The 25,169-nt window shown below is 38.7% G+C and overlaps 2 protein-coding genes across 2 annotated transcripts in view; one reads left to right on the top strand and one right to left on the bottom strand.

The window, feature by feature from the left end:
• Positions 1-24,652, bottom strand: part of ESR2 (estrogen receptor 2) — a 57,397-nt gene extending 32,745 nt beyond the window's left edge. The window contains exons 1-3 of the mRNA XM_027572730.1: positions 24,245-24,652; positions 22,219-22,391; positions 8,756-8,872 (exon numbers count right to left, since the gene is read on the bottom strand). Of these exons, the coding sequence (XP_027428531.1) occupies positions 8,756-8,872; positions 22,219-22,391; positions 24,245-24,606 (652 nt within the window). The 5' untranslated portion in view covers positions 24,607-24,652. The remainder of the gene's footprint in view (positions 1-8,755; positions 8,873-22,218; positions 22,392-24,244) is intronic.
• Positions 13,700-13,885, top strand: LOC113910471 (60S ribosomal protein L39). The gene has a single exon (XM_027572731.2). It carries the CDS (start codon positions 13,730-13,732, stop codon positions 13,883-13,885), a length of 156 nt encoding a protein of 51 aa, XP_027428532.1. The 5' UTR covers positions 13,700-13,729.
• Positions 24,653-25,169: the final 517 nt, after the last annotated feature.

Raw genomic sequence — 25,169 nt, 5'->3', positions numbered from 1 at the left:
TAGTTATCAAATAATATACTCTTAAAATACATTCTTAAAATATTTACGTGCATGTGTGTTTACACATACACATATGTATTCTTTTTACATATTGTACAAATAAATACATTTCAAGTAAATTTTTTAAAAATCTGAAAAATATAGAAGAGTACAAATTTTGGCATAAATTCTTTCAGTTTTAATGCTTTTTACTTTTCCATATTTCATATGTGAAATTTGGATCAGAGTATATATACACTATTTTTAACTTTTTTCTTATTATTAAAAATGTGTCATCATACAATTTAAAAATCTATGCATTCTGTTTTATGAAGATAGCATCACTTTATCTAGTGTCCCCTGTCAATGGAAATCTAGGTTAGTCCTAATTTCTTTGCTAGTACTCATAGTACAGTGAAAATGCATCTTTGTACACACATCTAATTCATTCCCTAAAATAAATTCAAGAAGTCAAGTTGCTGAACCAAGGCATATACACACTTAAAATTTTGATACATATTAATAGGTTACCCTCTAAAACTATTTTAAAATTTATAATACAAACAATACTTTAAGGGGCTTATTTTCTCATAACACCATTGGGAAATAAAAGTCATTTCTAATCTCTGCTAATCTGACAAGTGACTAAACAATCTCATTTTACTTTGTATTCTTTTAATTAGTAGCAAGGTTGACTAATATAATTGCCATATTTTGTATTTCTTTTACTTGTATATTGCCTGTTTATTTCTTTTGCCCTTTGCCTGCCTAATAAACTATAAGGTTTATCTAGTAACTATAGATAACTTTTATTATGTGCCATATTTGTCTTATTATATATCTTTTAACTTTACTCATGGTACCTATTGTCCTAAGAAGGTTTAGTACACAAACTTGTCTTTTGTTTCACATCAAGATTATACAAATATTTTCTTGTATCTTTTTTTTTTAAGATTTTATTTATTTATTTGAGAGAGAATGAGAGACAGAGAGCACAAGAGGGAAGAGGGTCAGAGGGAGAAGCAGACCCCCCCCCTTGAGCAGGGAGCCTGATGTGGAACTCGATCCCGGGACTCCAGGATCATGACCTGAGCCGAAGGCAGTCACTTAACCAACTGAGCCACCCAGGTGCCCTTTTCTTATATCTTCTTTAAGCACTTTTGTGGTTCAAATCTATTTGGAATTTTATGTGTGTTTGTATCATGTCATATTAATATTTCATGTTATGTTCTTCAAATGGATGTATCATTTTCCCAGTAGCATTTATTGCACAAGCTTTTCCCACTGATTTTTATACAATGCCTTGTCATTTAATAAATATATATAAAAGTATCTTCTTCTGGGGGCACCTGGGTGGCTCAGTCAGTTAAGTGTCCAACTCTTGATCTTAGCTCAGGTCTTGATCTCAGGGTGGTGAGTTCAAGTTCTGTGCTGAAAAAGTATCTTCTTCTGGATTTTATCCTGTTTCATATATACATACATATATATATATGCGTGTATGTGTATATATATAAATAATATATATATTTTTTTTACACTCCTGTGCTGGTATCAATATGTTTTAGTTCCTGTAGGTTTATGGGTCAGAAACGCAATGGGATAATGTCTTTAAGATGGTGTGGGGAGGGGCGCCTGGGTGGTTCAGTCGGTTAAGCGACTGCCTTCGGCTCAGGTCATGATCCCAGAATCCTGGGATCGAGCCCTGCATCAGGCTCCCTGCTCAGCAGAAAGCCTGCTTCTCCCTTTCCCTCTGCCTGCCCCTCTGCCTACCTGTGCTCTCTGCCTCTCTGTCAAATAAATAAAAAATATCTTAAAAAAAAAAAAAAAAGATGGTGTGGGGAGGGAGAAACCTTTAATTTAGAATTATATTCCCAGCTAAACTATCATTCAAGAGTGAGGATAAATTAAAGTTAAGCAAAGATTAAAAAGATGTATCACTCACAGCCCTTTTGAAATAACTACTGTGTTATCTGGAATAGAGAAAAATGAACCCAAGAGAAGCAATGAAATTCAAGATGCAATAGGCAAGAAAATAAATTGGTAAACATGAGAGGAAACCTAATAAACACAGAATGAATAAAATAATAATTAATTTTTGGAGGTACAGAAATAAAGTAGAACCAAATACTGGATAATAACAAGATGAGAGGGGAATAATTTTGGCTGGAACTTTCTAAGATTCTTTATTTGGAAAGAGAAATATCTATTAGAGTGGCATGAATTCTCAAATTAATCAAGAATGTGTGCTAAAATAGAACTGTCACTAAAAGAATTGAAACAGAATGTATGACTTCCAAACTAGCAGAAGAGGTAAAATAAAACAAGAAAATGGGATCAATTCCAAAAAGGAAAAAAGAAAATATATGATGAAATTGTTAAAATCCTAAAATAAGATGACAGAAATGAATTCAGATATCAGTGATCACAATAAACATAAAGACTAGATTTATCAATTAAGAGCAACTCTAAGATCACATTTTTTTATCTAGACATTGACTAGTTGTAAGGGATTCATCTAACACATAGAAAACTGAAAATAAAGGGATAGAAAAAGATTAACAGGCAAAAATTAACCAAATAAATCAGTTATGCTACCAATATCAGACAATATAAACTTTAAAAGGCATAAATCATTAAGACCTCATCAGATTATAAAAGGAAGATAATTCTAAACCCATAAACTCAAAACAACAAAAGAAAACACAACCTACAAACATAACAGCAAAAAGTGACTAAAAGAAAAAGATAAATTGACAAATACATTATTATAATGCATATTTTTTAAAAGATTTTATTTATTTATTTGACAGAGAGAGACATAGCGAGAGAGGGAACACAAGCAGGGGGACTGGGAGAGGGAGAAGCAGGCTTCCCGCTGAGCAGGGAGCCTGATGCAGGGCTCGATCCCAGGACCCTGGGATCACGACCTGAGCCAAAGGCAGATGCTTAACACCTGAGCCACCCAGGTGCTGCTATAATGCATATTTCAATATATCTTTCTCAGCAACTGACAGAGCAAACAACTGGGGGAAAAGGCAGAATACAGAACATTGGAATTGTACAATTCACAAGCTTGAGCTATAAAAACTCAGGGAATTTGCAAAAATTATCACATACTAGTTTATGAATAAAATTTTAACAAAAATTGATATCATATAGATCATATTCTTTGATCACAAAAAATAACAAAAATATATAACTTCCAAACCCTTATAAAGTTTAGCACAAAAATACTTCTAAAAATCCCTTGGCTAAAGACAAAAATACAAAATGAAAATTAAGAAAGACATAAGTCAGGATGTCATTAGCATGGGTAAAACTTTTATATGCATCCCCCCAAAAAAACCTCAAAGTTATATATGGAAAATGCCTACTTTCTATAGTCCCACCATTATGTTTGTTCACTAAATTCAGTTGTCCACATTTTAAAAAAGAAATATTAGTTAGGAAGTCTGATTACATTTAAATTACTTGCTCCCAAGAAAATTTATCTGAATTTCTTCCCATCCTTGTCTTATCAAAGTAGAAGGAAGGGCTCTATCTATCTAGAGATTATTGAATCAAACTGTTTACTAAAAGAACTAAAAGCCTAAAATACAATAACCTTTATTAGTAATCAGATAGAGAGCTATAGATATTATTTAAGATCAGTTATACCCCCAAGGTCAAATGGAATCAAATGTTTGGTTTAAGAAAGCACCTTTCTGATCACACATCTCCTTTTTGTAGAGTATACGAGGAAAAAGCGTTTCCAAAACATGTTTACATACAAAGAGAAAGGTTTTGAATCCATGCAAACTTGTTTGACCAACTTTCACTTACAAAGCCCTATATACTGGGCCCTGAGTCCTAGGGATTCTAAGATCAATAACATAAAGCCCTTGGCAGGGAACTCACTGTTTTCTACCAAGGACATTTCTAGTGTCATGGCTTTCCCACTGCAATCTCTACAGTCCACCGGGTGTGCCTCTGAGCAAGCCTGATGAGGAACTCTACCAAACAGGAGTGCTCCATATTAGAAAGTGGTAAACAGCCCCTGAGAAAAGAGGATGATGATAATGGTGATGACAATGACAAAAACAATGGTCATAATGGTAAATGATAACTGGAGAAGCTTCTACATGTCAAACACTGTGTATTGTATTTAGATTATTTCATTCTGAAAACTGCCCTAGAGGACAGGTGCTATTATCATCTCCATGATACAGGCTCAAGAGCGCTCAAATAACCTGTCCAGGGGTAGCAAAGCTAGAAAATAGTGAAGGCAGCATATAAACTCAAGCAGTTGTCTGAATCCACAGCTGGTGCTTTTACTACTTTATACCACCTCCCTATCAAGTCCCTTTCATGTGTATATATGGCAGATGAATCAAGAGATGGCATCTGAAAGATGTGGATTTATTCTTCCAACACAGAAAAACAGACCAAACATGTGGCTATTCTGATTGTTTTCCTGGCTATTTATGTTTCAGCATATCCTTATAATGAAGACTTACCCTCAAGTTAGTCTGGGTGGGTATCTTCCCACCATTTAAACCACCATATTAATATTTCCATAGAAAGACAAGATTGGTGCAGAAGAAAAAGGTGATAACAGAAGAGACATAATCTCTAAAGAGGGGAGTGAAATGGTGTAGGAGGATCCAGGAGGCAGATAGGTTCCTAATCTTCCAAGACTGGAGAGAAGGAAGAAGATGGATGGAGGGTTTATTGAGAGGGCAGACAAGGAGAGTGCTGGGAAAGGAGGGAGGCATAATTAAGAAAATTCACTCCTGGGGCACCTGGGTGGCTCAGTCGTTAAGCGTCTGCCTTCAGCTCAGGTCATGATCCCAGGGTCCTGGGATCGAGCCCCACTTTGGGCTCCCTGCTCTGCAGGAAGCCTGCTTCTCCCTCTCCCACTTCCCCTGCTTGTGTTCCCTCTCTTGCTGTCTCTCTCTCTCTGTCAAATAAATAAATAAATAAAAATCTTAAAAAAGAAAGAAAGAAAGAAAATTCACTCCTAACGGTCTTTCTCTTGATCAGTAAAGGGCTAAATACCCAAATGTTTGCATATCAACCCATCTCATTCCTTTTGCAATCTCCAAAGATAATAAAATATTTTTTTCTTAGACAGCCCTACCCAATTTCTTTTTGGCCAAATTCAATGACCCTTTCTCTTGTTCTCTTTTCCATGAAATATTTTTTTCCAGTTTTATTGAGAAATAATTGCCATATATCACTGTGTAAGTTTAAGGTGTAGAGCATAATGGTTTGGTTTATGTATACCGTGAAGTGATTACTACAGTAAGTTCAGTTAGCATCCATCATCTCACACAGATAAAGAGAGGAAGGAAGGAAGGAAGGGAAGGAAGAAAAGGAAGGAAGGAAGGAAGGAAGGAAAGAAAGAGAGAGAGAGAAAGAGAAAGAAAGAAAGAAAGAAAGAAAGAAAGAAAGAAAGAAAGAAAGAAATAAAGAAAGAAAGAAAGAAAGAAAGAAAGAAAGAAAGAAAGAAAGAAAGAAAGAAAGAAAGAGAAAGAAAGGAAAGAAGAAAGAAAGAAAGAAAGCAAAAGAAAGAAAGAAAGAAAGGGAAGGAAGGAAGGAAGGAAGAAAAAGAGAAAGAAAGAGAAAGAAAGAAAGGAAGAAAGAAAAAAGAAAGAAAGAAAAAAGAAAGAAAGAAAGAAAGAAAGAAAGAAAGAAAGAAAGAAAGAAAGAAAGAAAGAAAGAAAAAAATTTTTTCTTTCAGAACTCTTAGGATTTACTCTTAATAGCTTTCATACATACACAGCAGTGTTAATTACAGTCATCATGCTGTACGTTCCATTGCTAGTACTTACTTATCTCATAACTGGAAGTTTGTACCCTTGACCACTTTTCCCCAATTCCCTCTCCCCCCACACCCTGCCTCTGGTAACCACAAATCTGATATCTTTTTCTAGGAGTTTGGGTTTTTGTTTTTTTTTTTTTTAGATTCCAAATGTAAGTGAGATCATATAGTATGTGTCTTTCTCTGACTTACTTCACTTAGCATAATACCCTCAGGGTCCATCCATGTTGTCATAGACGAAAGGATTTCTTGTGTGTTTTTTTTAATGGCTGGATAACGTTCCAATTTTACACACACACACACACACACACACACACACACACACCAACTTCTTTATCCATTCACCTGTCAATGGACACTTAGGTTGTTCCCATGCCTTGGCTACTATAAATAATGCTGCTATGAACATGGGGGCGCAGATATCTTTCTGAGTGAGTGTCACGAAAGATTGTTTTTAACTACATCTCTATACTCTGCCTGGACAAGACTGTATTGCATTAAAACTCCTCATAATTTATATGAGCTTTTCAAAGAGGGAGAGAGAAAGGAAGGAAAACTAAAATTTAGTGCCAAACACTGTGCTAGGTTTTTACGTGTTTTTTTCACATGCATTCCTCACAAAACCCCATGAAACAGATACCTTCTTTTCAGAGATAAGAAAACCAAGGGTCAGGGGCGCCTGGGTGGCTCAGTCAGTTAAGCATCTGACTCTTGATTTTGGCTCAAGTCAAGATCTTAGGGTCGTGGGACGCCTGGGGGGCTCAGTCGTTAAGCGTCTGCCTTCGGCTCAGGTCAGGGTCCCAGGGTCCTGGGATCCAGCCCCGCATCGGGTTCCCTGCTCAGCGGGAAGCCTGCCTCTCCCTCTCCCACTCCCCCTGCTTGTGTTCCCTCTCTCGCTGTCTCTGTGTGTCAACAAACAAACGAACAAACAAAAAAAACTTAACAAAAATAAAGAAAGAAAACCGAGGGCCAGGAAGGTTAAGTTTGAGCATAGTCACGGTTCGCAGGAAGTAATGAGACAAAAAAACGAGCGTCAGTCTTTGGGAGTCCAGTCCTCTTGTTCTTCCCGCCACACACACCGCCCCCTGCAGGCGGGTTATGCAGGTGCTCCTGCCCTGGTCCCAACAATAACAGCGTTCTTATCCTAAGACTAAATCGTAAATCACTTTTTAAAAAATACACTCACCTTAAAATATTAACTTAAAATATGAAACACTGATTTGCAATCTTTTGTCAAAGGGCCAAGGCTTTCTCTTTCAGTACCTCCACCAATTAAATCACAAGTGACTTTTCTACATAGGCCACGTCCGTGATACACTGTCTCTGAATTTTCAATTTCAGCTTCCTTAAAACAAAGCAAGAGCTTAGGCACTCATAAAGCAATCCAAATTCAGAATTTTTCTAGGTTTATGACCCCTCCCCCCCATCTCCCTCATATCTGATTCCATAGCTACCAGTCCTTTACAGTTAATGCAAGCACTACACCCAATATGGGGCTTAACTCACAACCCCAAGATGAAGAGTCGACTGAGCCAGCCAGGTGCCCCTCCTGTACAGTTTTATCCAAAGCTTTCACAGAAATGATTGTCTTTCCCTACTCATATTTCATATGCTTGCATAAATTCTAATTAAATTATATAATTTGACAGTTACAATGAGTAGAGGTTTTGGAAGAAGCCCACTGGTTACTGATAAGTGTATAACTGAAGTGGGGGGGGAGCAGAAATGCTCAAATGTTTTAGAGAGTTACCAGTACACACTGGGAGGTCATGGGCATTGGCAGGGTATTTTACAAAGAAAACAGAAAACATCAGTGATTCTAGAGGACTTCTGTTATACTATGATATAGCTGGATGAGATGTCTTATCTATTATATACATTTTTTACAAAGGACAGAGAGGGGCACCTGGGTGGCTCAGTGGTTCAGTGTCTGCCTTCGGCTCAGGTCATGATTCCAGGGTCCTGGGATCGAGCCCCGCTCAGCGGGAGGCCTGCTTCTCCCTCTCCCACCCCCCCTGCTTGTGTTCCCTCTCTCACTGTGTCTCTGTCAAATAAATAAATAAAATATTTAAAAAAGAGAGAGAGAATGTTCAAAAGGCAGAGCTCCTAAGAGACTGTCCGAGAGAAAAGAGACTCTTGTTTTAAATTTTTCAAATAGTTACAAAGAGATAAATTACAACTAACCACAGGCAAAATATTGACTATAGCAGAGTAACGGGAAAAGTACATGCAGAGCTGATGTGAGTGCGCACAAACCGGCAACTGCGTACAGACGAATGAGTCAAAAGTTAGCCAGGTGGGGAGAGCAGGATGTAGGCATTCTTGTCAGCTGTTATTCTAATGTGCCCATTTTTCTTTGTTTTTCATGGGTGTATGCACCTATGTGTGGATACACACACATATGTATAATATGAAGACATACCATTGTAACACAGAATCTATGTTCTATGTGCTTTCCATAGTTCCATCATGTTTCTGACTCTACAGATCTTCTCTAGAAAGCTAATGGAGGATGGATAGGCATGAGTCTTTCCGATAGCTATCCAAGTAACCCACCAGATAGTCTACTTTCTTGCCACAGCTTTCACTGTGAACATTTACCAGAACTTTATGCTTAGACTTCTCAAGGCCTCAGGCAGATGGTCATCCAACCCAGTTGCGTACTTCAGTGGCTAGAGTTCTCAAATTCACGCAGCAGCCTATTGTGTTGTCAGACTACTTGAATCGTAGAAAGATCTTCCCTATATTGGGCCAAGATATGCCTCCCGTAACCTGTTCACCTCAGCTCTGTCCTCCGCAGCTACAGGGAATAAGTCAATGCCCCCTCCAATGGAACAGAATACACATACTTGAGGATAATGACCAAGTCCTAAATCTCCTCGCACATAGGCTACCTGTCCACAGTCCCTCCGCCTGTCCTGACAGAGCTGTCAGCATGGCCCACACATGATGAAAGCGGAAGCGAAAACTCACCACACTTCACCATCCCCACTTCATAGCACTTCCGAAGTCGGCAGGCCTGGCAGCTTTTGCGCCGATTCTTATCTATCGTACACTGATTTGTAGCTGGGCAAATGTAATCATTATGTCCTAGAGCAGAGGGGAAAAAAAAAAAAGGCAGGCTATTATTACAATATTTTGATTAAATATCTTCCCGGTCAACAACACTGATAATGCTACTCAGCTGAGAGGGAGGCAACATCTTCTTAATGACAGGTACGGGTACAAAGGTCAAAGTTCGGCCTCCTCAGTGCTTTGTTGGTGAGTCAAGAAAACCTAGGAATATTTCCATATCTTACTCTTTGACTAATAGGCTATTCTCCACATGTTCTTCGAATTCTCAAGACATACATTAGAAACATTCTCCTTTGGACATGGAAAGTGAGACAGTCGCCTGAAATTGGTGCTGCAAATCACAGAATCTCCTCAAGAATAGGACTTGTGTATCAGGTCACCAAATTCAACTGCTTATATTCTTTCATGTACATCCCTCTTTGGAACTTGACATGATATTTTTACAGGAATTCATAGTCAAATAAGAGAATGAAACTAATCAATAAGAGGACCAAGAAATGAGCAACCTGAAGAACCAAAAGAACTGCCACTTGAGGCTGGTGGTGATTATTGTTCTCCATTACCCCACTGCCTCCCTCAGCCCTATGTCCTCGAAGTGCACTCGAGTGGGCAGAGTGTGCTTGCCCACCGACTGATGTTGAGGTTGGCCATGAAACTTGCTTTAGCTAGTGCTATGTTAGTAGATGGGATATTCCAACAGTCTGGCTTGGCCTCTTGAGCTCCCAAGAGGGAAAAAAAAATGCCTCAGGTAGTCGCTGGCCCAAAGAGAATGTGGAAACACATGGCGCAGACCAGAACTCAACCCAGAGCTCAGAGCCGAGCCTTGAGAAGTAGAGCCACCCTCCCCGACCACCGGACCAAAAAACATGGTTCCACGATTGGACCAAAATCAAGTTTTATAATTCTCTCCCATTTTAGGTAGATTCCAGTAACACTTGTTCAACCAAACACAAATTCAGTTGTTTGTGACTTTGCCACCATTCCCTGAGCTGGCCTGGGGTAGCAGCAAAGGTACAAACTGCACAGTTCTGGAAATAGGAGGACAGCTTTCCCCAGAAATGCAAAAACCATTCTCAAGTGACCCTCATACCAGCCATGTACAGGAAACCTGGCATGCCAACATTTCTGACTACCTACTGATTTCCAGAACCTTTATCATTTCATGTAATCCTATAACTTCCCTATAAAGAGCTAGGATTCCCATTTTTTTTCAAAGAAAACATGTTAGCTCAGTTCAATAATCTCCTTAAGGTCATGGTTTTAGTTTTCCATGCTGCATAACAAATATCTACAAACTTATAAGCTTAAAACCAAACAAATTTATTATCTCATTTCCATGAGTCAAGAATCCAGGCACAGGGATGCCTGGGTGGCTCAGTCAGTTAAGCATCTGCCTTCGGCTCAGGTCACGATCCCTGGGGCCCTGGGATCAAGTCCCGCATCGGGCTCCTTGCTCAGCAGAGAGTCTGCTTCTCCCTCTTCCTCTACAGCTCCCCCTGCTTGTGCTCTCTCTGACAAATAAATAAAATCTTATATTAAAAAAAAGAATCTAGGCACAGCTTACTCTACTCAGGGTTTCAAAAGGCTGCAATCAAGGTGTTGGCTGGGCTGTGGTTTCATCTGAAGTTCAGGGTCTTCTTCCAACCTCATACAAGAGGTTTGCAGAATCAGCTCCTTGCAGCTGTCGGACCAAGGTTCCCATTTTCTTGCTGGCCATCAGCCAGGTACTGCTATCTACTCGTAGAGAACCAGTTCCCCACCCAAAAGCAGTTCACAGCATGATGCTTGCTTTCTCCAGGCCAGGAGGGGCGTTTCTCTGATTTCTAGTCTGTCTTCACTCCACTCTGATGGAGTCTTACATAAGTATAGCATAATCACAAGACTCTCCCAATACCACTTGCCATATGAGATAACCCAACCACTGAAGCAACCCTCATATTTACAGGTTCCACACACACTCAAGAGAAGGGGGGTAAAATATGAGGAATTCTTAATCTCAGGAAACAAACTGAGGGTTGCTAGAGTGGTGGGGGGTGGGAGGCATGGGCTGCCTGGGTGATAGACATTGGGGAGGGTATGTGCTATGGTGAGCGCTGTGAATTGTGTAAGACTGTTGAACACAGACCTGTGCCTCTGAAACAAATAATACATTATATGTTAAAAAAAGAAGATAGCAGGAGGGGAAGAATGAAGGGGGGGGAATCGGAAGGGGAGACGAACCATGAGAGACTATGGACTCTGAAAAACAAACTGAGGGTTCTAGAGAGGAGGGGAGTGGGGAGATGGGTTAGCCTGATGATGGGTATTAAGGAGGGCACGTTCTGCGTGGAGCACTGGGTGTTATGCACAAACAATGAATCATGGAACACTACATCAAAAGCTAATGATGTAATGTATGGTAATTAACATAATAATAAAAATAAATAAATAAAAATTTTAAAAAGAGTAGGGGGTAATATAAGGTATAACTTTTTTTTTAAAGAATAGATGATTATCTTGTTACTGCTTTTATTCTCACTTATAATATTCAAAAATAAATTATATTTTAGAAGCCAAGATATATTTCCAATCAGAAACCTTCAATTGTCCTCTAGAAACATAATGCTTTATGGCTAGAAGGTAAAATGTAACCCCACAGAACTTTCCGTCGCAGTAGCAATCTTTTAAGGACCTTCTAAAAATTCAAAGGACAATACATGAATGTCATCCTTTTTGGTTTTATAAAGAGGTTTATAACAGTAAGGGACAAGAGGTTCATTTTTTTTTTCTGAGTTTATTTTAAAAGGTCATTTTACTTAAAAAAAAATCAGAAAGCACAATAATATGAACACACTAAATAAAAAATAGCCTAGAAAATGTCTTATGCAAGAAGGTCAGGGTAATTGAATTCACTTCTGACAAAAAAAGAAAAAAAGTCCTCCTCAAACTACCTCACATATTAAAATGGTTTTCTTGGAGTACCAAGGTGGCTCAATCAGTTAAGCATCTGACTCTTGATTTCAGTTCAGGTCATGATCTCAGGTTTGTGAGACTGAGCCCCATGTCGGGCTCTGTACTCAGTGCGGAGTCTGCTTGGGGATTCTCTCTCTCCCTCTTTCTCTGCCCCCTCCCCCTAAAAAAAATAAATAAAATGGTTTTCTTGTTCCATGCAACAGTTGAGAAGCACACTATTCCATACTAATAGAACTCAGAAATGTTCAAAGCAAAATTAAAAGCAAAATATGCAGCTAATTCTTTAAGATATAAAGCTTTACAGGAAAATGTGCTTTTTATAATCTAAGACATAACAGATTATCTCTGTACTCTCTACAAATTGAGTGAGTCTGTCTGAACACCTGTTGTCATTTATATCCAACCACATGGTGGGGAGAGATAGCTCTGGACTTGGGATCAGAAGATCTGAGTTTCAGCTCAGTTCAGCCTTCCAGTCTTGTCACTTCAAAAATAGAGCAAGGTTTATCACCCGCACCCTCCCTGGCATGCTTCTCCCTCAACAGCAGTCAATGACCTTGCGTTTTGTTCCCTCAGGACATCCTTCATGACTTCAAGGCCAAATAAGTCACAAGTAAAGGAATATGTGCCTCCAAGGTAAGAATCTTCTATGTAGGGATGCCTGGGTGGCTCAGTTGGTTAAGCATCTGACTTCGGCTCGGGTCATGATCCCAGGACCCTGGGATAGAGTCCTGCATCGGACTCCCTGCTCAGTGGGGAGCCTGCTTCTCCCTCTGCCTGCCGCTCCCCCTGTTTGTGCTCTGTCAAATAAATAAATCTTTAAAAAAACAAAAAACGAAAAAAAGAATCTTCTACGTAACCTACCAACTGTCAGAGCTTCCCATTTAAAGCTCAGCCTCTAAAGCCGTAAAAAGCAAAGCGTTAAAGATCCGTAAGTAGCACTCAAATAGATTTTAACTTTCAAAGGACAATGATAAAAGGTTATTATGATTACCAGTATGAAAGTAAATAGTAGTACTGTTATATATGGATATAAAATAAATAGCCCAAAATAATGAAATTTACAGAAATACCCCTGAGAAATGTACCAGGTATATATAATAATTTTTTTAAAGATTTTATTTATTTTAGAGAGAGAGACAGAGAGAGAGAGGGAACACAAGCAGGGGGGAGTGGGAGAGGGAGAAGCAGGCTTCCCGCGGAGCAGGGAGCCTGATGTGGGGCTCGATCCCAGGACCCTGGGATCATGACCCGAGCGGAAGGCAGATGCTTAACGACTGGGCCAGCCAGGCGCCCCAGATATATATATTTTTAAAAAACTAACAAAGCTGTATGAGATAGGAAATGCCTAAATAACTGGAGACATAACGTGTTCTTGATGTGAAGACTATTACAAAGATTCCTTCCAAAATAATTCTTAGGGGGGCGCCTGGGTGGCTCAGTCGGTTAAGCGGCTACCTTCGGTTCAGGTCATAATCCCAGAGTCCTGGGATCGGGCCCGCATCGGGCTCCCTGCTCAGCGGGGAGCCTGCTTCTCCCTCTCCCACTCCCCCTGCTTGTGTTCCTGCTCTCGCTCTCCCTCTCTCTGTCAAATAAATAAATAAAATCTTAAAAACAAAAACAAAAACAAAATAATTCTTAGGCTTAACAAAATCTCTACTTTTTTTAACATTGATAGGAGGCCACTTAATAAAAGTACTCTAATGTTCCTATGAATAAATAAACCAAAGAAAATAGCCAGGATACTTTTAAAATAGGAGGTATTTATATTGGTGTGTATTTAAATGCATTACAAAATTTAGTAAAAGTAAAAAATAAAACTGTACTAGTTAAAATATAATGTTGTACTTATAAGAATGAAGAAGTAGCCTCTCTCTTTTTTGCCGCCATCCTGCTCTGCGTGGCTGACTGCTTCTCGCCATGTCTTCTCACAAGACTTTCAGAATCAAGCGATTCCTGGCCAAGAAACAAAAGCAGAATCGTCCCATTCCCCAGTGGATTCGGATGAAAACCGGTAATAAGATCAGGTACAACTCCAAAAGGAGGCACTGGAGAAGAACCAAGCTGGGTCTGTAAGGCATCACACGTCATGAGATGAGACACCTAATTAGCATACATATTTAATTAAGCTGTGTGAAGATCATGTGTTCTATCATTCTGTAAACATCCTTCCTACCTGGCCATAGACTTGTCTTATCATGGAAATGATTTTTCGCTCTGACTATGCCTCTGCACCAGTAGGTTGGTTCAGTAATAAATGTGAGACCTCTCGGCTCTACTACTGTTGTGTTTCTGATTTGCGAAGTACTGAATTCCCCACCTGTCAGATCATGCACAGCACTGTCAGAACTTCCTGCAGTGATAGAAATGTCCCTTGACAACCAAGTATGTAAAGTGTGGCTAGGGGGTGCCTGGGTGGCTCAGTGCCTTAGGCCCAGGTCATGATCTTAGGGTCCTGGGATCGGGCTCCCCACTGAGCAGGGTATCTGCTTGCCCCTCCCCTGGCTCCAGCTCTCTGTTCTCAAATAAATAAAATTAAAAAAAAAAAAAAAAAAGAATGAAGAACTAGGTGAACAGAACAGAATAAAACAATATATATAAGAATTTAATATATATCATAGAAAAAAGTTAATGAACACATGAAAAGATGCTCAAAAAGATCAGTAATCAGGGAAACTCAAATTAAAACCACAATGAGACACAATTATATACCCAATAGAATATTTAAAATTAAAAAGGCTGACAATATCAAGGATTTTTACAAGGATGCAGAGCAACTGGAAGTCTCATATGTTATTGTTGAGAATACAACATGGTTCAACTACTTTGGAAACAGTTTGCTGGTTTCTTAAAAAATTAAACATATGCTTATCCTACAACCAGCAATTTTACTCCTAGGTATTTCCCCAAGAGAAACAAAAATATAGGTCTACGGAGAGAGATATGCATGAATGTTCACAGAAGTTTTATTCAAAATAGCACAAAGCTGGAAACACTCCAAATGAATAAACTATGGTATGTCTATATATTGGAATAATACCCAGTAACAAAACGGAATGAACCACTGGTACATACAACAACATAGATAAATCTTAAAAGCATCATAAGTAAAAGAAGCGACACACAGATGGTTACATACTTTGATTCAATTCTATGATATTCTAGCAAAAGGCAAAACTATAGGGAAAGAAAATAGATCAACGGCTACCCAGGCCTTGGGAGGTTGGGGGGAAACTGGCTGCAATGAGCCTGCAGGAACTTTTGGGCTGATGCTAACAGTCCAGATCTTAATTATGGTGGTAAATGGCTACATGCATTATCAAAATTCATAAAACTATACAATTAAAATAGAGGAATTTTACTATATGTAAATTATAGCTCAAATTCAACTAAAAAAATAAGCTCCCCTATTTTAAAAAAAGTTAATGAAAATGAATAGATTTAATAAAGCAATGTGGAGAAAATTGACTAAGAAAAACATTTAATTTTTTCCTTTTTAGTTTTATTGAAGTATAATTAACATACAATGTTATATTAGCTTCAGGTGTATAACTTTTTTTTTTTTTTAACCAGAAGATGGGTTTATTTGGGAATAAAAGAGAATTACAATCCAGGACAAACAAGCTGTGGTAAAACCATAGGCAAGTCTGGGTAACAAAAGCTCAGGTGTATAACATGTTGATTGAACAATTGTATACATTACTCAGTGCACACCATGTAAGTGTATTCCTCATCTGTCACCTTATGACGTTTTTACGATATTATTGATTACATTCCATATGCTGTACTTTTTATCTCTATGACTTATTTTATAATTGGACGTTTGTACCTCTTAATCCCCTTTTTTCACCCATCCCCCACTACACCCCCCTCTGGTAACCACCAGTTTGTTCTCTGTATTTGAAAGTCTGTTGGGGGGGGGAGGGGTTGTTTCTTTGCTCATTTGCTTTATTTTTAGATTCTATATGTAAGTGAAATCACATGGTATTGGGATGCCTGGGTGGCTCAGTTGGTTAAGCATTTGCCTTCAGCTCAGGTCATGATCCAGGGTCTTGGGATCGAGTCCCCGCATCAGGGTCCTTGCTCAGCAGGGAACCTGCTTCTCCCTATGCCTCCTGCTCTCCCTGCTGGTGCTCACACACTCTCTCTTGCTCTCTGACAAATAAATAAAAATCTTAAAAAAAAAAAAAAAAAGAAATCACATGGTATTTGTCTTTCTATGTCTTAGTTCACTTAGGATTATACCTTCTAAGTCCATCCATGTTGCTGCAAATGGCAAGATCTCATCCTTTTTATGGCTGAGTAATATTCCATTGTATGTGTAACTTCTTTATCCATTCATCTATTGATGGACACCCAGATTGTTACCATATCTTGGCTATTGTAAATAATGCTGCAATAAACACAGGAGTGCACATCTCTTTTTGAATGAGTGTTTTGTTCTCTCTGGATAAATATCCAGGAGTGGAATTATTAGATCATATGACAATCCTATTTTTAATGTTTCGAGGAACCTCCATACTGTTTTCCACAGCGGCTGCACCAATTTACATTCCCACCAATAGTACATGAGAGTTCCCTTTCTCCACAACCTCACCAACACTTGTTATTTCTTGTGGGTTTTATTTTAGCCATTCTGACTGGTGTGAGGTGATATCTCACAGTGGTTTTGATTTGCATTTCCCTGATGATTAGTGATATTGAGCATCTTTTTACGTGTCTGTTGACCATCTGTATGCCTTCTTTGGAAAAATGTCTATTCAGGTCCTCTGCCCATTTTCTAATTGAATTACTATTAATTTTTGGTGTTGAGTTATAGAAGTTCTTTATAGATTTTGGATAATAACCCCTTAATGGATATATCATTGAAAATACCTTCTCCCATTCAGCAGATTGACTTTTTGTTTTGTTGATGGTTTCCTTCACTGGGCAAAAGCTTAGTATTTGGGTGTAGTCCCAACAGTTTATTTTTGCTTTTGTTTCCCTTGCCTCAGGAGACATACCTAGAAAAATGTTGCTAAGGCTGTTGTCAGAGATATTACTGCCTATACTTTCTTCTAGGAGTTTTATGTATCACATTTTAGGTCTTAAATCCATTTTTACTTTATCTTTGTATATGGTATAAGAAAATGGTCTAGTTTCATCCTTTGCATGTAGCTGCCCAGTTTTCCCAGCACCATTTATTGAGGAGGCTATTTTTCCCCATTGCACATTCTTGCCTCTTCTGTTGATGATTCATTGACCATATAATCATGGTTTATTTCTGGGCTCTCTACTCTGTTCCATCAGTCTTTGCATCTATTTTTGTGCCAGTACCATACTGTTTTGATTACTATAGGTAGGTAGTATATCTTGAAATCTGGAATTATGATACCTCCAGTTTTAGTCTTTCTCAAGATTGCTTTCGTTACTCAGGGTCTTTCATACCAATTTCAGTATTATTTGTTCTAGCTCTGTGAAAGATGCTGTTGGTATTTTGATAGGGAATCCACTGAATCCATGGATTACTTTGGGTAGTATGGACACTATCAATATTTGTTCTTTCAATCCATGAGCATGGGATATCTTTCCATTTGCTTATGTCATCTTCAGTTTCTTTCATCAGTGTATTATAGTTTTCAGAGTACAGGTCTTTCACCTCCTTGGTTAAGTTTATTCCTTGGTATTTTATTATTTTTGGTGCAATTGTAAATGGGATGGTTTTCTTCATTTCTTTCTGCTACTTCATTATTAGTGTATAGAAATGCAACAGATTTCCATACATTAATTTTGTATCCTGAAACTTTAATTCACTTTTCAGTTCTACTGGTTTTTGGTGGAATCTTTATGGTTTTCTACATATAATATGTCATCCACAAATAGTGAAAAGTTTTACTTTTTCCTTACAAAATTTGGATGCCTTTTATTTGTTGTCTTGTGTGATTGCTGTGGCTAGAACTTCCAGCACTATGTTGAATAAAAGTGGTGAGAGTGGACATCCTTGTCTTGTTCCTGATCTTCAAGGAAAAGCTCTCAGTTTTTCACCACTGAGTACGATGTTAGCTTTGGGTTTTTCATATATGGTTTTTATTATGTTGAGATATCCTCTGTCTAAACCTCCTTTGTTGAGAGTTTTTATTATGAATAATGATAATATGATAAATACATTTCATTCTTACTTCATTCAATATGCAGAAAGAATTGGGTGGCCATTTTCAGTTACTGCAACATATTTTATATCAGAGGATGCCAAAAATATGAAGAGTCCAAAGAAACAATCATTTACATAGTAAGCAATTGTAAAAGCACTCACTCTTTCCCTTCTGCACACTTAGAATGTGACCTTTCTTTCCCCTTTCCCAATAGTTTCTTGGCTCATGCATTAGGAAGGAATGACATGCGGAAAGCAGAGGAAACTCCCTTGTCATTGTAATCAGCCATAGTCTAAGAGTTCAAAGATATTTTAGGAAGAGATTTTTTTCCCCAACAGCAGATAAAAAGGATCCTTTTCAAAGGATATAGTTAGTTGTATTGGGTCAAGATTTCCTTAAGGAATAAAATTCTGGAATCTCAACAAGATAGAGAATTGTCATGTCAAGAGTTCAGTTCTAAATTTTAGAAATCTGAATTTTTCTTGCTATATAATAGCAAGGAAGTAGGCCTGGCCTTATAATTATCATAAGAAAAATATTAAAGCACTAAATATGTTAAATACAGAATGAAAAGTTTTACATATAAATTACAAATAAGCAAATAATACAACTTATGTTTTGATAATATTTGATGACATAGGCCTCCTTTATCTGTGATTTTTTTTTCAATAAAATTAAGTTTGGAAATGACAGAGGGCCCTGATTCACCCAACTATGAAGATTTTAGAGAATGTGGGTTTAAATATTAGAAGAAAAATACAAAGGAAAAGATGTTGATATCTCAATACAGAAGAGTTAAAAGAAAAACTAGAATATCTTTAAATTTGCATGATGTTTATAAATGACTGAATATTTTCACATAGCCAACTTCATTTTTTTATTTTTATTTTTTTAAAGATTTTATTTATTTACCTATTTATTGAGAGAGAGTGTGTGGGAGTTGGAGGAGGGGCACAGGGAGAGGCAGAAAGAGAATCTCAAGCAGACTCCCCACTGAGCATGGAGCCTGACACAGGGCTCAAACCCATGACCCTGAGATCATGACCTGAGCCAAAATCAAGAGTCTGACACTAAGCCAACTGAACCACCCAGGTGCCCCCATTTCATCTTTAGAACAATTCTGTATCTCCATTTCACTGAAGAGGAAACAGGCTAGGAAGTAAAGTCATAGAGCTACTAAGTGGAAGATCCAGGAAAAATAGGTGGTCCTCCATACAGGGTGAATTTCAGGGGATCTGCAGGAAGGTAACTCTTAACTACTAACTTTCTACCCTTCACCACCCTCTAGATTCTATCAGGAGCCATCCCACCATCATGACTCTTATGCATGCCAAATATTAAACATAAGTCAAAGGAAGAAACAATCTTTGTAATTCCTAACGAGCACATTTTCCCCAAGCTTTATCTTCACAAGGGTTGTAACTAGGGACTTCTGAGGAAGATGGCAGAATAGGAAGATCTTAAGCTCACCTCATCCCATGGATACAACTAGATAACACCCCATTAGTGTAAATAACCCAGAAAATGACCCAAAGACTTGCAGAACAGACTCTCCACAGATAAATGTAGAGAAGAGGCCACACTGAAGAGGGTAGGAAGGGTGAAAAGGTAGTTGGGAGCTGCCTATGCAGACAGACCTATGGGACCGTCCACGGGAGGGAGGGACCTGCAGGCTTGGAGAGGGAAGAGGAATAGACTATCACACCAAGTACCCCAAGTATGGGGAACTCACACAGGTAAGATGAATTCCCATAACATTTGGCTTTGAAAACCAGAGGGGGATAATTTTATGAGTTCTTATAATGAACAGGGCCGAACAGGTGGAACTTTAAAAATCAGCAGGCTTGGCTCTGAGAGAGCTAGGAAGGCAAGAAGAAACAGTCTCTGCCCTTAAAGAGAGTACAACAAACAGCTCCATGGAGATAACAGCATAGAAGCAGCAGTTTGAAAAATGCCTGGGGTATATGGGAGGGAAATTTGTTCACTAATCTCAGAGTATGTGCTGGAGGGACAGGAATCATTGGCAGACTTCTCCAGGAACAAAGGAGCTGGTGTGTGCCCTTTCCCTGCCTCGCATCCCCCAGGTCTGTTTAGCTCGCTGATCTAATTCAACTCAAGCCCAAGGCGGCCCCAGATTTGCCTATTAACAATGCAGGGACAAAATCCTGCCCACAACAGACAAAGAGAGCCATTGCAGACAAATGGCCTAAGGCAAAAGCAGCTCAGCCACCATAGTGTAGGGTGCATACAACACATATAAGGTGACACCCCTGAAGCGCCAGGTCTGGTGAACAGGGGACACTGCACTGCAGGGCACTAGAGAACCTCTTCTTCATAAGGCCACTACTTACAAAATCAGGAGACAGAGCTTACTTTCCTAACACATAGAAACAGACACAGAGGGTGCCTGGGTGGCTCAATTGGTTAAGTGACTGCCTTTGGCTCACATGATCCTGGAGTCCTGGGATTGAGTCCCACATCGGGCTCCTGGCTCAGTGGGGAGCCTGCTTCTCCCTCTGACCCCTCTCCCCTCTCATGCTGTTTCTCTCTCTCTCTCTCTCAAATAAATAAATAAAATCTTAAAAAAGAAAGAAAGAAAAGACACAGAGCTAGACAAAATGAGGAGTCAGAGGAACATGTTCCAAATGAAAGAACAGAACAAAAGCATAGCAAGAGACCTAAATGAAACAGATAAGAAATTCTCTATCAGGCATGTCACTTATTTATTTTTAAAGATTTTATTTAATTACCTGAGAGTGAGAGAGAGAGAGAGAGAGAGAGAGCATAAGAGGGTCAGAGGGCAAAGCAGTCTCCCCGCTAAGCAGAGAGCCCGATGCAGGGCTCGATCCCAGGACTGCAGGATCATGATCTAGACCGAAGGCAGATGCTTAATGCACTGAGCCACCCAAGTGCCCCACCTGATAGAGAATTTAAAGCAACAGTCATAAAGATACTCACTGGATTGGAGAAAAGAGTGGAGGACCTCAGTGAAACTCCTAACAAAGAAATATAAAACATAAAAAAGAATGAATCAGAGATGAACAACTCAGTAACTAAAGGTAAAAATGCACTAGATGGAATAAATAGTACACTAGAAGAAACAGAAGAACAGATCAGCAACCTGGAGGACAGAGTAATGGAGAGCAATCAAGCTGAACAGGAGAGAGGGGGAAAAAAAAAAATGAAAACAGACTTAGGGAACTAAGTAACACCATCAAGCATAACATTTGCATTATAGGGGCCCCAGAAGGAGAAGAGAGGGAAAATGGGGCAGAAAATGTGTTTGAAGAGATAATAGCTGAAAATTTCCTGAATGTGGGGAAGGAAATAGAAATGCAGATCCAGGAGGCACAGAGAGCCCTCAACAAAATCAACCCAAGCAGGTCCACACCAAGACACATAATAATTAAAATGGCAAAAAGTAATGATAAAGAATTTTAAAGCAGCAATAGAAAAGGAGTTACATACAAGGGAACCCCCATAAGGCTGTCAACTGATCTTCCAGCAGAAACTTTGCAGGCCAGAAGAGAGTGGCATAATAAACTCCAAGAGCTGAAAGAAAAATACCTACAGCCAAGAATACTCTATCCAGCAAGGCTATCATTCAGAATAGAAAGATAAAGAGTTTCCCACACAAACAAAAGTTACAGGAATTTATGACCACTAAACCAGCCCTACAAGAAATGTTAAAGGGGACCCTCTGAGTGGTAAAAGCATAAGCAGGAGTAAGAAAGGTAGTAAGCATGAAAGTAAAATTAAATGTATCTATAAAAATCAGTCAAGGGATTCATAAAATAAAAGGATGTAAAGTATGACACCATATATTTAAAGTACAGCAGTGGAGAGGAGTAGGGGAGAGAAGTAAAGAATGGGTTCAAATTTAAGAGACCATCAACTTAACGTAAATTACTATATGCATAAGATGTTATATACAAACCTAATGGTAACCACAAATCAAAAACCAGTAAAGAGATATACAAGAGTTGTAACTAGGTGTCTTTTCCCAAGAAGATGGTGATGGGTGATGGTGGAAAGAGATCCATTCAAGTTCTGGGGCTCTGGGGTAGAGATCCACAATTAAAGATAAGGTGCTTCACACTTGAAACAATCCATTCCACCATCCACCCCCTCCCCAAGCACACATGATCCTCTGAACTGCTCATCAAGTACTTTGTGTACCAAACAGGCCAATGGTGAAACTTCTGCCAGGTCATCTGCAAAAATTATTTTGAAAGCAAAAGTGTAAAGTTAAAGAAGCAGCTAACAATACTCTTGTACCTTGAATGCTTCTTTTAAAAAAGGCCTTACATCCTTCACAAGACCAGACTCCATAGTGATATCCAGATGCATAATCGCTGCAGACCGCACAGAAGTGAGCATCCCTCTTTGAACTTGGACTAGTAACAGGGCTGGCACAACTGCTCCCACTAACTTTCCTTTTCAGTGTCTCTCTGGGGGCAAAGAAAACATTCATTGTAAGACAGCATTAAGAGAAAAGATGGACTTTCTAGAAAAAAAAATAGCATGAACACTGCATAATTTACCTCTTTGCCCTCCAGGGCTCATGATAAATATATTCCAGGAAATCTGATCAAGCACAACCTTTGTTGCTGATATCAGATCTATGAAGAGTCACACTATTGGGAATGACTGATGTTTGAAAGTGGTTCTGCAAGTCTATGCCCATCCATGCAGCACTGATGAGCACTAGTAACTACAGATGGCCAGCTGTAGCCATCAGGTTGCACATCTCTGAGTGTAATAAGTGACCAGAGTAAGTCTTACCTGCAGGTCTGAACCATGAGCAAGGTGTACAGTAGTCTTCCTTGGTTGCTAGAATTCGACACTGTATGGATGGGCCTAAATTTACCTAACATTTTCAAGTATCAGTCATTCCAAGTGTTGCTAAATAGCCCTTCAGAGTTCCCATTTAAATGGGGAACAAAATCTTTCATTCTGCAATGTAAGATGAAGGTCTAGAATGAAAATAACTTTAATAGGAGTTACAAATGGACTTTAAGTTATATTGAAGTGAATACGATACTCTGGTTTAGAGAGATAGAGAAAGAGCAGGGAAGAGTAGGGAAGGGTAGAGAAGGGCAGGGAAGGGCAGAGAGAAGAAAAAGAGAAAGGAGAAGAGAGGGGAAGAAAGTGGACACATGCCTGTCCTTAGAGAAGGTTTTGATGGAAGCAGCTACTCAGTGCTGGAGAGAGGGACAACAGCTCCCATAGAGGAAGGGACAGCCCATGAAGACAGCATTGGCAGACACAAAAGCACATGCGGTTAGTTCCTAATTTTGCTAGGCCATGTTTTTTTTGGAAAGGAAATGTTAGAGGTATGGTTTTAAATGAAGATAATGATACTATGGGTTATTTACCCTAATATTAGCAGAACTCTGATTAGAGCTCATGCTCAGAAACAAAAGGTCTTTCCTTGAAGGCTGAGTGAAAAACAGTACTGTAAAAAAGTTATATACAATATTTATAGTCTTTTACCAACAAAGTTTTTAAAAAGAAAAAATAAATTACTGTGTAATATGGCTTTCTCAAAGAGTTACGACAGCATTTGAAAGCAAACAAATTTCAATATCCAATACACAATGACTTAATACTTTGGCGGTTCTAGAAATTTATCTCCTCATCTTTCTCCCTACACAACCTCTTCCCTCCATAGCTATAATTATCATTAAACACATTACAAATTAAATGGAAATAACCATCATGTTACCTTGCTTTTGAAGAGTACAAATACTCTTTTGAGCTTCAAGAAATTTCAACTAAAGTCTACAATTAAGTTTCCCATCAATCTTTAACAAATGTATTTTAGTTCACTGCTAAAAAGCTTATACCAATTACTGTCTGTCTTTTCAGGCTTTATATGTCCAGTGTATTTCATGTAAGTATTAATACTGCCACAGTTGCTTTTATCCTGGACACAGTGTGTCATGAATGCTAAATTGTGATTTCACTACAAGAAGGATCTAACCTGAAAGTAAAAATTTCTTTTTCAAACCCACATCACTTCATCAAGAGAAAAGTGATTTAATTTCAATATTTAATGTCTAAAAACAACAGTCATGATAGTGAATTCTCCCCACAACCCAGACCTAAAAGCTTACTTTTTAACGAGGATTAAAATATCAGAATAGATATTCTAGAATTCAGAATATCATATGTGTTAGGTGCTCTAAGTAATCTATGTGATGAATAAAGACCGCGAATAATGCATATCTTTCTTCTCACTAAATCATAGTGATTTGAATAACACCTCTGAAGTAGAATTCAGAATGAAGACTGAATTTACCTGTTTACAGGTAAGGTGGGTTCTAGTGATCTTGCTTCACACCAAGGACTCTTTTGAGGTTCTGCATACAGAAGTGACGACTGGCAATGGATCGCTAAGGGAGAGAGGTGTCCAGGAGTTGGCCACAACACATTTGGGCTTGTGTTCTGTCGACCGGGTCCACCTTCTGAGTTATTGGCACTGCTGGGAATACTGTAATTCATCACAGCAGGGTTATAGAACGTCATGGCGGAATATTCATGGTGGCTCTCTACATAGGAGGAAGGTATATATATAGGGCCGTGCTCCACGGGTAGGACAGATTGACTGCAGTTGTAGGAAGCCGGAGAGCTAAGGCTAGATGGTGAGTTTTTGATATCCATGTCTTGAACAGGTAACAGCTGAGGAAACTCTTTGTGAGAAGAGGCACAAAGGGACATTATAATGTTCTCAAAGACTCATGGGCAGGTATGATGGCTGTAGAGAAAAACAAAAGACATTCCTAAGTTAGAGCTACAGGCCTAACTATTCAAAATGTCCAAACATATTTATTACTTACACACACACACACAGCTTAGAAACACATCCTGACTCAAAAATATTAACCTCAGGGAGTGTGAATGGGAGGCATGGAACTCTCATTTGCTACTTTATTCACTTCTTTATTGCTTTTGTTGTTAGCTACAAGAATTGTTTTTTTAACCACAAGGATTTAGTATACTTTTAGAAATTAAAAAATGCAGGATGATCTTAAAATGCCAAGGCTTTTTTTCTTCCGGAACTAGATAAGTTTAAAGTTCTTATGGAAAAGTAAACAAGAATAACCAAAGAAACCTTGAAAGAGTAGGTCAGTGAGCAGGGACAGCATTAACAGATATTCAAATACACGACGAGTCACCAGTAATAAAACACAAGGCCAACGTGTCACTTAACAATTTATTGCTTC

This window comes from Zalophus californianus, chromosome 6 (genome assembly GCF_009762305.2).
Source record: "Zalophus californianus isolate mZalCal1 chromosome 6, mZalCal1.pri.v2, whole genome shotgun sequence".
Lineage (NCBI taxonomy): Eukaryota > Metazoa > Chordata > Mammalia > Carnivora > Otariidae > Zalophus > Zalophus californianus.
Note: the sequence above shows the minus strand (reverse complement) of the source record. Positions and strands in the feature narration are given on the sequence as shown.

Coding starts and splice junctions, on each gene's coding strand:
- LOC113910471 (XM_027572731.2), top strand. CDS start 13,730: ATGTCTTCTCACAAGACTTTCAGAATCAAGCGATTCCTGGCCAAGAAA.